The sequence below is a fragment of the Larus michahellis genome, chromosome 3 (genome assembly GCF_964199755.1).
Source record: "Larus michahellis chromosome 3, bLarMic1.1, whole genome shotgun sequence".
NCBI classification, from domain to species: domain Eukaryota; kingdom Metazoa; phylum Chordata; class Aves; order Charadriiformes; family Laridae; genus Larus; species Larus michahellis.
Window position 1 is genome coordinate 29,117,821 of NC_133898.1, and position 14,525 is coordinate 29,132,345.

At 43.0% G+C, this 14,525-nt stretch overlaps 1 protein-coding gene across 2 annotated transcripts in view; it reads right to left on the bottom strand.

Moving 5' to 3' along the window:
- Positions 1–706: 706 nt before the first annotated feature.
- Positions 707–14,525, bottom strand: part of SMYD2 (SET and MYND domain containing 2) — a 30,200-nt gene continuing 16,381 nt past the window's right edge. The window contains exons 6-13 of one of the 2 annotated variants that reach the window (XR_012586064.1): positions 11,865–11,932; positions 9,981–10,083; positions 7,477–7,587; positions 5,705–5,825; positions 4,731–4,905; positions 3,185–3,293; positions 962–1,122; positions 707–846 (exon numbers count right to left, since the gene is read on the bottom strand). Coding sequence is in view for 1 of the 2 variants with exons in the window: in XM_074579453.1 (XP_074435554.1) it covers positions 1,042–1,122; positions 3,185–3,293; positions 4,731–4,905; positions 5,705–5,825; positions 7,477–7,587; positions 9,981–10,083; positions 11,865–11,932 (768 nt within the window). In the remaining variant the exon portion in view is untranslated. Of the gene's footprint in view, positions 1,123–3,184; positions 3,294–4,730; positions 4,906–5,704; positions 5,826–7,476; positions 7,588–9,980; positions 10,084–11,864; positions 11,933–14,525 lie in introns of both variants that reach the window. The other variant, XM_074579453.1, reaches the window with a different exon arrangement.

Sequence of the window (14,525 nt, forward strand, 5' to 3'; positions counted from 1 at the left end):
TAGTTACTAACCAATGGTGATGCGTCTCACTGTCAGCGTACTTTATAAGCTGTGAAAGCAGTAAGGAATGGTCATGGAGTTTGTTGTGCAATGCATTTCAACTTTGGGGATGGAAGTACACAGCCGTGCTCTCCTTCCTCTTCCTCCTCCCATCATTAAAAGCGCTTTCCTGACATTGGGCCTAAATTGAGAAAAATGCCTCAAGTCATATATGGTCAGAGAAAGCAAAGTCCTGGATTTTTTCCGCAGAAAATGTTCTTGTTCCTCTATTAAAAGTAACATAGTAGAACAGTTTTAATCTGCTGGAGGCCAAGGCATAGGAAATACGAGCTCTCCCCTGCAATAAATTCACCTTAACTTTTAAAGGGGATTAAAAAGGCAGAAGGTGCCCAGTTCACGTCTTGTGCAAGCCTGTGAGCTCTGGGTAGGTGCTGGCGATCTCCATACAGCACAGGCCGAGCTGCCAGATTCCCCGGCTGAGGGCACGGTGGTGGCTTTCCTGCACAACGCGCAGAATTCATCATCCCCCATTCCCCCTTTCTCTCAGCTAAGCCGCTGCAAACAAAAGTGATTTGTGAAAAGAGGAACTGGATACTAAACTAAACAAAAAAAGCACGGCTTTTGATAATTAACTTGTCAGATTAAATGAAATGACTTAGGCAAAAGTAGATGTCACAGAATTATTGTACTCATGCAAGTGTACAAGTGGAATCTAAGAGGGGTCAAGACCACTTTATTTACTTTACACAAATAAGATGATACACGTTAAAATCCATAAAGAAAAAATGGCCATTTTTGCACAGGAGCTGTCAAAAGGCATAACCTTTAAGAAACCATGGATGCTTCCTTAAAAAAAAGAAAAAAAAAGGCAATTGTAGATGTGTGGAAGCTAGGAATGTTTCACAAGGCCTAGGTGTGTTTGTCATTCCAATTATAGGACAGAACTGTGTTCATACTCTACCGCTTTTCAAAGCGCTCCTGAAGGTTTCCATAACAAGGCTTTTTAAATAAAGGTTTGAAGGATTGCATAGATTCAAAGGCTCAGTGGTCCTCTAATTCCTTTTTGATCTCTGAAATGTATGGATGATCTTTCCCGTGTGCTACTTCCATGATAGCAATTGCCTATGAAAAGAAAAAAAATATTCACACAATTGATTCCTATATAACACCAGGCTATAAATACTCTCTTTAGAGGTTTGAAACAGTCTGACACCTCTAGCTACTTTTTGTCCCCTTGTAGTCATAAACCCAGTAGGAAATAAAATGAAATTCAAAACTAAGTAATAAAGGTTTTACATTCAGCGAATACATCTTTCATCTTAAAGGATCCCAAAGCACCTTTCAAAATGAGATTCCTGACAAAACTACTTTGAATGCAACCAGCTCCAGGACAGAAAACTGCACGTGGGGTGGGTAATATCCTGGCAGAGGACTTAGCCGGAATCCGAGGGAGCTCTGTTCCTACCCCTTTACCCTTCAGCTGGCAGACAGAGGAGCAGGCCCAGTGCAGAAGTTACGTTAAGGCATTTCAGACTTCATTCTGTAAAACCTCCTCAGGTTCCAGGGGCTACCACTGCTTCACGAAGGAAGCAATGGCTCCGGCAACCACCGAAGCAAAAGCGAGCTCTGGTCAGATGCAGAGAGAGGCTGCTCTGCCCGACTCCCTGCTGTTTCGCCTCCAGCCTGCTCTGGGCCTAAAAGCGAAGGTTTCAGGCAGCCAAACCCACCGACATGCACTTTTCCTGCCACTGTCCCCACTGCACTGGAGAGGGGGTGTAGAGGCGAGACTGCCGCTCCAGCAAAGGACAGCAGTGGCCACAAATGGATGTAACAAAAGGCAGCAGTAGACGGAACTGAAAGAAGCAAGTTCAGAATAAGCCTGAGAATATTTAAAGACCACAGTGCTAAGATAAAGCAAGGAATTGCAGCATGGTAGCCATCAGCGCAGTTAGTCATTTTCTCCTCAGGAAACTTTTATGGAATTATGTCCTTGTATTTGTTAAGTCAGTACAAGAAGAGGCTTTGGTTCCACCTCAGCAGCGGTGAGAAATTACTCCGCTCCCCCTCCTGCCCAAAAGAAGAAAGGAGGCCTTCTGGAAGAGCTGCTTGCAAACTCACAGGGAACAATGGCTTTGTTTTTCCACTAAATCCCAAACATGAGGGGCTGGGATAACTTTGGGCAGTTCCTGTAGGCAGCTTTTGGAAGTGAGTCATTAGAGAATGTTTGCGTTAGGAAGCCAACTATGCCAACAAATCTACCTACGTTCCCACACACCCCCCCAGCCCATGTTCCTACTGGCACAAATCCCAGTGTTAGTCAAAGCTTTAACACCACATCGAAAGAAAACCTATGCTAATTTTAAACTAGGTAACAGTTGAGTTTTGGAGCATATATTCTCCTAGTATCTTTCACGATGGTGGGATGGCTGTTATTGCTGGCTAAAAAACTGCCAGCATCTAAAAAGGAAAAAAATAAATAAATTGTGACATTCCACACCAAGTCACTGTATGCTACAGTAGTCACTGATGCTTAACAAACTAAAACTTTCTTCTGTCCAACAACAGTAGGGGAAGAAAGTTAAGAAACATGGCACAGACTAATAGAAAAAAAATATAAGAACACAAAGCTAAAGCATAAGGAACAGACCAAAAAACCAAATGCTGTATTTGCCAGTTTCAGCATTACCAGATGCATTGAATTCCCTTCAGCTATTTAAAAATCACTGGGTTCCAGAACAAATAACCACCAAAATCATGCCTAGTTTAACTTGGATATAGAAATCACAGACTCCAGTGAAACACTATGTGCCTTTTATAACAGCCAGGCATTTTTTCTGTCCTCACCTAGCAAGTGAGGAGCAGCTAGAGAGCCGCTCCGTTTACACCAGTACACCCAGCTCTGGCTGGCTGAAGAACGTATAGCAAATGGGTAAGCACAATGCTCACTCCAGCTGCTGCCGCACAAGTCCGCTGTGAAAAGGTAAGACCCCCTTGTACGCGAGACCAGACCTATACTGCATCTTTGGAAAAAATCAAAAAACTGAGCCAAAACCCCAGTAACCAAACATATTAACACATGGTGCATTTCCTACCAAGCCAGGCTTACTGACAGAGAAGCACGTAGTGTTTCAACGATCCCATGCCTGAACTGGTATTATTAATGAAGAAACCAGGAAATAAATACCCTCTTCAGGGCTTTAACTCCAGCTGGTCTGTTCTCCAGCGCCATATACAGTCTCCCTAATTTCAGCCACATGGAGGCCACGTTCAGCGAGTAGGAAGGATAATGTTTACTGCAAGAGAGAAAGAAATTCGTCTTTATCAAACCTGGCAGTTTCATAGCATTTTCCCAGCCCCCAGCCCCCTCTCGGGGGGCAAGAAGCTGCCTCTCGTTGCCCCTGCCCATTCACCGCTCATCCCCTCTGCCGTGACTGCCAGGAGCCAGTGCCAATTGTGTCTGGGATGGGGATGCCTGTCAATTGGGAATTGAACTGAAACTACCATATGCCTCTGAACAGCTGTCAGATGGCAATGACTTTCCGCCACTAGTTTTAATCCAGCCAGCTACAGAAAGAGACTGCATTGTTAGGAGTTTTTGGAGCCACCCTACACCCGCAGAAGTAACTCCGCCTGTTCCACAATAGTTGGGCTTTAATGGCAAGCAAGGGGCCCTCGGCAGCGCGTACGGCACACACGCCATTCGCAACTCACACACGCTGAGCGCTAGCAGAGTCCAGTTCAGCAGAGCTGACCTGGAATGCCAGGCTCGGAGCCAGAGGGGCTGGGCAAGTCCCAGGGAAGATAAATAGTACTGAGCCCCCGGGGGGGGAATGTTGGCTCCTTCTTTGTATCGCTGCTCTCTGCCAAGTGATCTGTGACTTTACGTTGGCATCTGCTCCAAAGGGAGAGCTTTACTTGTGCTCCCCCCAGCTGGCAAGAAAGTCACGTCTCAAGATGAGAATCTGCTTGGAGATTCGTGGCAGGATCAGACACAGCGCGTAACTGGCTGGCTCTAATGAACGAGGCCGCTACTATAAAAACATGGAAAAATTTATGGGAGAGAGTATTAATTTTTTCCTGCAGAGGCTGCGTGCCGCCGTGCCCCACACGGGGGGCTTCAGCCTGCACGTCCTCCCACACCTCCAGCTCTGGGGCAGCGGAGATCAGGGACATCAGGGCACCCAGGGCCCCCAAGTGCAGGAGCTGAGCTCGGCCACAGCTCCCTCTGCCGCTCAGCCCCAGCCCTGGGACGGGGCTCTGCTCTCCTGCAACCAGGAGCGCTGTGCTACTGGGGAGAGAGAGGACTGGGAGAGGGCGGGAGGCTGACAGCCACAGCCAGCTTTGCCTCCATTACCTTATACAAAATATTGACTGCAGATGCAATTCGAAGCTCTGCTTTAGCAAAGTAGTAGGATATTAAAAAAAAAAAAAAAAAAAATCAACGATATTTATCTACCTAAGCAGAACTAGCACAGTATCCATGGTGGTACCAACTTGAGAACTCAATTAAGGATTTCAGAGTCACCTTCTGCTACATATTGCAGGCCACATTTTGATAGTAACAAAATCTGTCCCAGCATTTAAACATGCTTTTTCGAGTAGTGATGTCATGGGTAGCGTGTTTATACAATACGTACTGATCACTTCTCGAGTGATCTCTGCCCAAACATGTCTGTCTTACTCAGATTACTGAATTAGAGCACTAAAAAAAAATAAAGTCTCATATTTACCTGTATGGCCTGATAATTTTTTGCCCATAACGCAGTGCACCTTCCCAGTCCTGCACGTAGAGACAGACGCCCATGGCCTGGTACATCATATGTAACATATAAACATTACTCTCCTCAAACACTGCACCCATCTTGTCCAGGCTGAGTTCACAGATCTCCAGTAATTCACTAGGGGGTATGAAGAAGTCAAGGAACGCAATAAATAAATGGTCTGTGATTAGACAACTACCGGGTAATGCCAAAGAAGAACTGACTTAAACTTGTTCACAATGGTTCTAAGTCCTCTTTTCTCCCAAATGGCATCAAAGCATCTATACTACAACCCCAGAGCTGCTCCGAGAGATATTCTATACTCAGAGGTATTCTGCTCATGAGATTATTCCCCCTCCTCCCTCAGCTATTCTACAAAACTATCTTTCAGATTTAAAAAGCAACCAAAAAAAGCAGCTTTCCTGAATCACCACCATACCAGGAATGTGTCAGAAGAAGGGGGAGTGAAATTCCCCACACAGGAGGTACTGAATCAGGCATGAGATAGCCTGGTCTGCTTCAGGCCCAAAGAATCTTGCATCTTTGTCTGCGCGGTGCCACCATTACAACAGGTGAGCTTGTGACAATCAGCAATGGCTGCAGCCTCACGTGCAGTCTCTCAAAACCACGCGATATTAGAGCAGACTAACACACGCACACACCTACGCTGCTCACTCTAGCCTCTGCCTTGTTGTCCTGCACTCTTAGAAACCAGAACCACACAGGAAGGAAACACACACAGGGTCTCACAATCCCGCAACACTCGCAAGGTTAAACTGCCCCTTGTCTCCAGGGACAACTCTTCAGACACAAAGAGGACAGAGGGATGTTTAACTTCTAATGGTCATCGCCCTTCTCCAGCAGGTAATTCTGAAGCAACGCAGCAGGTAAGATTTTTAGGTCACACACCAAGCCAGTGGAGTCAGGGTTGAGACAAAGGATATATTTGTAGTGTTTGGCTCGCCTGAATTCCTCAATCACGTTCCTGGCATATTTGATCATGTCCCGCACTGTCTCTGCTGGTGGAGGATCATTCAGCTTGCGGATTTCCAGTTTCTCTTTATCCTGAAGGAAACACAATGGACATTATAAACACAGGTTCCAAGCCCTACAAAAAAAGGTGCACCTGCTACACAAAATTACTCTAATAAAAAGACACAGATGGGAACTTAAGCTCTTCAAAGAATGTAAAAACAAAGGTAGAATGTGCACCTGCAATTTGTCTCTAAAGCCTTGGCTGGGAGTCCTAGAATCCTCTGCGCCTTCCAGTTCATCTGCCATTCTCTACTTCATGAAGTCTCTTTCTTTCGAAAGATCCAAGAGCTTTTCGATTTTTTTGATGAAAGCAGTTTTACACAGGAAATTTCACTGCTTCCGAGAGATTAGGGATTAAAACAAATTTAATTTTAAGGCTAGAAAAGCCCAAATACCTTAGGCCTACCACCAAGTGATAGCTCAGTGGAAAACGAGACGATATTAAATACAGAAAAGGCTCCTTCATATCTACAGACAAAAGCCCATCCCCACGTATTTTGTGATTTCTGCTGGACAGCCCCACTTACTCTTATCTTTCTAACTTACTACTTCATGAAGAGTCAGCTGCAATCCGGAGACAATCTTTTGCTGTTTAAGCCTCACACTGTTGCTAGGTATCTTTTTCCTTTATTCTTTCATCTGCTAGCTGAGAGGGCTACAGGGGGCTCTTTCCAGAGCTGAAAGAGACCGAGTGACAGGTGATTCCAATAGTTACAAAAAATTCCAAAAGTTACAAAAGATGACACCATTTAAAGGAAGGAGTTGATTGTCTGGCCAGTTTGGGAAGCAGCTCTTAAAAGGACACCTTTGTGAATATGGGGGCAAAAATGATCTGGAACGGAAGGATCAGATTATGCCAGCCAGACTGATCTCAGCTGGAATGACAGATGAACGACATAAAGCTCAATTCTCCTAGGGCCTCCAGTGAAGGAGGTTCAAATGGTTGCACGGGCACAGTTTCATTATCTGCTGGGTTTGGGTACCTTTCCCCCTCCACTGCCCATATGTGCTTTTCTTCAAAATAACTAATACCTTGTTTTAAGGAACACTGTCTGGATGTCTGCCTTTGTCCTTTGAAGGGCAAGAGGTGATGTCTAATGAACATAAATCTGGCCTGCACATCACAAGGGGCTATGACCCAGGACCACCCTTGTCCATGAGAAGACTGATATGCCATTGCAGAAAGGTCAGGTCTGTTTCACAGATTCTGATGGGTCTCCAAACCATCCAGCAATGTCATACGACGTCACCTAGAACTGACCGAGATGTCCCAACCGGGAACTGCAGCAGGACTCTATCCCAGAACAGGACCCCAGAAATGCCCCAAGCACGATTCACTCGCTGGGAGTTGGTAGAAAACATATAGTTACAAAAAAATGGGTTCCGAGGTAAATCCTTTTGGCCAGGTAGCATAAACACAGTATAATTATCTATTTTTAACAAAGTTTTCATCTTTGCTTTGTAGCTCAGCTTTCAATAGGCCTCTACCAGGAAACTGATGTGTCATGATTACAGTAAAAAGAATGAGTAGCAGAAAATCTTCTAGACAGAAAAATTAAGCCAACCCCCACCCCCACCCTCCCCATTACCCAACTTTCCAAAATGTAATTAACCAGGCAGAATATTACATCTAAGGACCTGGGTTGACAGTCACAAGCATATTTCACACCAATTCTATCACCTTTTCTTTGGTTGTGCACTCCCTGCAATCACAATTAAAGAAATACGAGTCTCTTAACCGGTCATTTCTGTCTTCTGTGGGATACAACAGGTCAATATAGCTGGTAAAAACCTATATGGTAAAAACACAGCAGTCAGTGCAGAACAGTGTAACTATACATATTTATCACGACTAGTTGTGCTATATGTAGTATGACAACTACATATTCATACTTGTGGATCCCCGCAGCCACATCACCTGCCTGTTCCCTCACATTCCAAGCCTCTCGGCAGCGTCAGAAGTTACCATTTGTGAGTGCAATCTGACAGAAAAGTGTTTCCTTTCCGATTCATTACGGAATTTCCCTCAAACATTACCCTGGCTTAAACCCAGGACAGCAAGATTCAGGTGTGGATAAGGAAACTATCACAGCATAAATCTCAGACTCCTGTCAGACTACAAAGAGATGCCTACTTTTCAGAAGTAAAATAATGATTTCAGGTATCCAGCTTAGAATAAATTACAGTGGCCTGGTTTTTCGGAGGCTGGAATCTCAAATTTTTTCTTTCTGAAAACCTACAAAAATTGGGGCAACAGCAGCCACTAGTAGCTTTAGAAACTTAGGACAAGACCTTTAGATCTCTGAAAAGAAGAGAGGCCCAGTGCTCGAGTTCTAGGAGAATGAATATCAGATTTACTCAGCAGCAATATTTTAAAGCAAAGAAAACCTGCTTTTGAACATTTTAAAGGCCCTTCACATACACTATTCTTAAGTTTTCCTCTATTTCAAGGGTCTTTAGAAAAGAACCCCTGCAACTAGCTTTAATGCTCTGTTTTTAAAATGAGATCTCCCCCAAGAAACATGTCATATGAACAGCGCAGACCAAGGAACAGCTTTAGTTCCATTTTCTCATTTATAGTTATTTGAAATGTTTTGCTCGGTCTTTATGCTCAAGGTTTCTTTCTTCTTTAAAGTAAAACGTACATGTAATTCAATACAGTACATGTAATTCAATACAGTACATGTTCTTCTTCTTACTCTGTGTGATCTCACACTTTCCCCTCACACTCCTCTCCTCCCTTCCCTATTTTCAAAGCATGCAAAACGCAGGAACCACATTTACAGCAAAAACTTTAAAAACGTTGCAATGCAATGGCTGCACTGAACCTGAAGATGGAGACACAGGCCATAAGACCGCACAGAGTCCAAGCAAAACCACAAGGTCACAGTTACAAAATTCTTAAAGTGTCAGAAAAGCAAATGCGTAAAAGCCCTGAGGTCCTGGAGAACTGATGCGGCTTCTAAGACACAACTCAAGCAAAAGAAGATGCCAAGCAAGGTAAATACTCCACATCTCTACCTCTCACTGTAAGCCCTCCCCAAAAATGCTCAAACTGTCCAGGATTCCACAGTAAAATTCCAAAACCAGGATCAGTCCTTGCCCATTACCACAATGCATTTGCAGTGACTGCCAACATCACAGACAAATCATTGTTAGTAAATGGCATAAAAAGACGTTGCTCACCTGAATCATTCACCCTTGGCTCCAGCTACTAAACTCGCTTTGTTCACAATGGTGAACAGCTGTAATCCACAAAAATAACCTCTCTCCCCATCTTCAAAACTGGTTATCGCATACTTCAGAAAGCGGCAGGAGTTATCAAAATCAAACCTGAACTTATTCTGATCAGCATTAACCTTGCCTGCTAAATTAACGTTAATAAATGAGCCACTGAAACTCTATGCAAACTCCATCCCCAGAGAGAATGTTCCATCTTCATCCCCTGCAGATATTTGAACATCCTCCTCAACTCCGTTTAACATCTTTTTTCTGTTGATTTTGTTTTGTTTTTTTTTTAAAGCAAAAAGCAGCTCGGCTGCTGCAGGCTCCCTGCCAAGTTCATTATTTGACTGAGAAAGTTTCAAGGTAAACCCAGAGCCTTACTCAATTTCACAGAATTTTATCCATCACCGTTCAGCTTCACTCTACCTAAAACACACTCTTGTTCTTCAGTGACTTCCCAGCAAATGCCGCTGAGGTGGTATGACCGAGTCCCGTGTTTTGTGGATGCTCTGTCCAAACAGAAGTCAGAGGACTTATCTGTACCCATTTACCTTGTTTATTCTGGCTTCGATTTCAATACATTACTATTATACTGGGAACTATTATAGCAGTAATAATTTGCTTTGATCTTGGAATTTCAAAGCACCAGCCAAACATCAGTAAACTCAGCCTCATTTTACAGATGGATAAACGGGGACAGAGGGTAGCAGATACGCCGTGGCTGCTGCGGGCGCCCTTCCCTTGTTTTAGCACAAAATAGGATCCTATCTCTGAGACACTTCAGTCCTCCAGAGCCATCCCAACTTTTCCAAAGCAACATCTTACACTTCTCTGAGAGAGACGACATCCTTCCTCCCTATTATTAAATTGTCAGCTAATTTAAATGAATCCTGAAAAGCAGAACGGATCTTACTTTTTGGATGCATGCGTGCAGAGTACATTCGAACACAGCGCGTTTACCTCTTCTCCAGGCTCAATCTCTTTAACAGCTCTGACTTCAGCCAAGGTCCCCTTGTATGTTACAATCACATTTGGGCAACAGCTATGGTTCATCAATGCAACACTGTAAAAGTAGAAAAGTCAGTCTTTCCCACCACCAAAACAACAGGTAAAAATTAAGCACCACTTCACAAAATAAGTAAATCTGAAAGAATGAGTCCGTCTCTCTCCATAAGCTGTTTTTATTCTGAGCCTTAACATGAAGGTAACCTTGGGAAAATCTGTTGTACTGTTATTTATTCTAATGATATGGAAAATGGTTGTGCTAATGAATCATTACAGTTTTTAAATCCTATTATTGCAGGACTAGGCAAGTTATTATTTTCCCATTCTTATAGTGCTATGGACAGCTGACAGGGGTGTTTGCATAGCGTAACTATCAACGTCCTATTTACAGACTATTTTCCTCAGAGGAGAAAGAAAGAGAAAAACATTTAACCTAAAGGAAACAAACAAATACAGGAAAATAAAAGTCATTTGCTGCACTGCAACTTAAGATGGGCGTTAAAATTTTAGCTGGTTTCTATGTAAATGTAAACAGCTTCCGTGTTTGAAGTGGGAGGGAAGAGATCTCTGCCTGTTATAACAGCACAAGACTTACACAAAAACTTGGACTGCTAGAGAAAAGTATTCCCCCTTACTACCAAGCTTCAAGAAAGTGCAATTTGCTGCTTATTTGAGACAAAACGTATAATTTTAATTCTTTCTCTCCCAATCTAGCAAAATAATTATTGTCTCTTCAGTCTTTTTAGCTCACAGGCATAACTGTTAAGTAGGAAAGACCTGGCTCTTGCACGCTGAGCATTTACAAACAAAGGATGGTGTTGGACATGTTTCCAGAACATCCTGGTTTAACACTCTCCTCTCCCCACCATGACTCCGATTCTGGGCATTTCACGGCCTTAATTCCCAATCTGTAGATCAGGGATACAGACTTCAGACAGACCTGCCTGAAGGAGAATCCGTGAAGCACGGACTATATGCTAGTGTCTGTATGCAGCACTTAGCAAAATCAGGTCCTGCTTTAATTGGGCATCTGCAAGCTTCAGATTACTTTGACATAGATAAGCTACTAGAAATCTATGCCCCACAAGGAAGTCAACCTAAGCAGACAGTGATAATACCTTCCGTACGGGGTTTGCAAAGAACTGGGGCAGAAAATATCCTCCTTTGCTACAACATTAAGTGGGAAGGACAGACTTAAAAAGAAGAAATGTTCCTCAGCCTTAAAGAGAGCTGCGCTCCCCTGTCCACAAACTGCAGTTAACACTTAACATCTGCAGTTTATTTGCAAAGCTAAGAAGATTGTACATATTTTTTCCACTGTCATAGCAACATAAAGCATCGCAGTTTTTAAAACATCTGAGGAGGCTGAAAGAAGTTATGAAAGGGATTTACTGTTTGCCAAGGAACAAAGGTAGAAGGGATGTTGTTCAGAGAACACCAGGTGAAGGATTATACTCAGCCAAAACAGAAAATTGTGAATAGAGCAAGTCACCTGCAATCCTTTTCATTTTGCTCTGATCATTACATGATGTCCCCTGTCCAGAACCTGCTAGCCAAGTAAGTAATGTTTCCTACCAACCTGCATATAGGTCACAATCTAAGCTTAAAAACAACTCACAAGTGCAATTTTACCAGAATTACCTGGTTTTAAAAAAAAAAAAAAAATGCTGCAAATCTTTGGCCACATTTTATTATCTAATTAAAGATATTTAAAACAAGACAAATTAAGCATTTAATTAAGTTTCTTTCAGTAGAGATCTACTTCCATACACGTGCAAGAACCTTTGTTTGGTTTTAAATAAGTTAGTTTTACTTTTAAAAATACTAAAGTCAACCTACTCAGGAAATATGGCTGATCCCAAATGAGAAAGTTCTTCATCTTCAATTGTGAAGCCATTACAGTTAACCTAAGGAAAAACAGAAAGAAACTAGATCAGCTTCTGGTCAGATAAGCACTGCACACTCACACGTCACGTTCTCATACTTCAAAGTCAATTGCATTAATTTGCTTCCTATTTTCTTTCCACCTCCCCAGTACTCGCAGGGAGCTACACGACATCTCAAAAAGTGAAGTGAGGACAAAGTCCCTATCCAAAGGAATGTGCAGGCCACTAAAGAACTGATAGTCCCACACTTACACCTGCTCAGGGCACACCACCTCAGGGATTGCTCCTTGAAAGGCCAACCAAGAGAAAGGAGGCTTGAAAACAGCACTAGAAAGTGTCAGACAAAGCAAGAATGTTGCAAACACGAAACAAAGCCCGACACTGGCAGGGCAGAGAGACTTCATTTGGCCATGACAAGTAAAGGGCCGAAGCAGATCTACACATGCAAGGAGCAATGTAAGGATGAACAGCAGCGAACTCAGCCGGGCTGGGGCAGTACAGAGCTTAAATGGAGCATATGTTCCAGAGACTTGCCACAGTGACATCTGTCATCAAGGGCTGCACATCTCAGCGACAGTTAAAGCACAATAAACAACGACAAAGGCAGTGAGAAAGACTTGAACCTAATAAAGACATAGAATAGGAGGGGAGAGAAAAAGGACGGAGTAGGAAAGGAAGTCTATTCCTAATTTAAACAGACACAGGATCAAAAGATCTTGTTCACAAATATTTCTTCTAGAATAGATTCAAGTAGGTTTTAAAACATTCTCCCTCTTTTATACTCACTAAACAAAGAAATCTTACAGGAGTTTCAGCTTTGTTTCACATGGTTTGTGTGACTTTAAGTGACCAAAATGCACCTTAATCAAGTACTCTATTCCACTTTCACAGCGAGTCACATATATGCCAGCAAAAAAGAAAACCCTCTCCACATTCACCAACATCTCCCTACAATCATCAAAATGTTGACAGAAGCGCCAGAAAAGCCCTAAAACAACTACTGTCATGTGGCCAAGTCCAGCTGAAGCTACAATGGGCACAGGAACAGTCAATCGAGTACAGTGTAAGTATGTGTTCTGGAAGGGTAAGAGCTGACGACAAACGCTACCAACAGTGATATGCCCCACAAGCCAGAATGCAGCTTGGACTGGATTTTACAAATCTACAAATGCTTCCCAAAGCCACTCCTCAGGTATGAACTGTTCAGGATGAGTTCACGATTAAGGAAAGCGTCCTGTTTCTCTGATTCACTCACTGGTATCTTTCCATCTTTGCTTGATCTTTATCCTGCTATTTTTAGCTAGGTAGCATCCAAAGGCTGCCTGTCTCTCAAGACGAGCATGCTACAGCACTAGCCAATGTATGAGCGTACCTGAACCAAACCCAAATGTAATTGCTGAATACAAAAACAATAGAAGGGAAAGATTATATCAACAGCAAGGAAGAACGTAAGGCTACAAAGGCTGACACGAAGAACAGCTTGATGGTTCTGAATCACAGGGAAATATTTAAAAACATGTAGTGAGTTATCAACTCCACTAAGCCAGAGACAACCCACTTCTTGAATGCATCATACCAGAAATGACACAAGAGGAAGAATCAGAAAGGATGAGATACCACCGGTTTCACCAGATGAATGCATGACTAAAAAAGGCAACAGAGAGGGACTAAAGAGACAAAAGCAAGAAAACTAGAGCTCGAAGTTGTTCCCAATGGTAGAAAAGAAAACACGTGCAAAGGGAGGCACAAAATTATGCAAGGTCTTCAAGGAAAGGATGAGATGTTGGAACTTGAGGCAAGAGACACTGTTTGAAGAGTAGGACAAGGTGACACTGAGGAGGCAGAGCTCCAGACTCAAGAGCTACATTCCCCAGGGACAAAAGAGAGTAGAATGACACCAACAGCTGGGGAAGAGAGTGGTAAATGGCAAGCATGGTTTGGACAAAAATCTTTGCTTCACTCAAAAGGACCAATTACCCCCTAGCTGTGTTGAGTAAGAAGCAACATCAGACAAAGCCCACAGAAAGCAGCGAGCAAGGAGTCAGAGGCACTCGAGTCACAAATCACTGCCCTGAGCCACAGGGAGAAAGAATCCTGAACAGAGGGGCAAAGTAGACACAGAAAGTGTTGAAGGAAAACAAAGGAGCAGCAGCATATCCATACTACTGGTTTTAGGTCAAGTTAACTAATTATTAGGAAACATGCTTGTACATATCAAGTACAGACATGCCTCCCCTTCTTCTAGAAAGGTTTATGCTGGAGCTAAAAACACTTCTGAGGAGCATCCAGATGACCTTTGAAGATTTTAGTTCAAAGAACTGCAATGTCCACAGTGGCAGATAGTTGTCAGATGATCAGAATGTGCTTAAGGTGATACCTAAAGGTGACAATAGACATGTACAGAGAAGATCGGATGCAATATCAGATCTGGGAGTCAGCAGTTCACAGAAGTTAATTAAAGTACCATGATCTGGTGGAGCTGGTCCAGGACAGGACATGAAGGGAATGTCATTACAGCCAAAAATAATGTAAACTTTGGGGATTCTGGCTACATTCTAAGAAAAATATTCAGAAACACCCCAAGAAACTGGATGTACCGATATCTTTAAGTGTC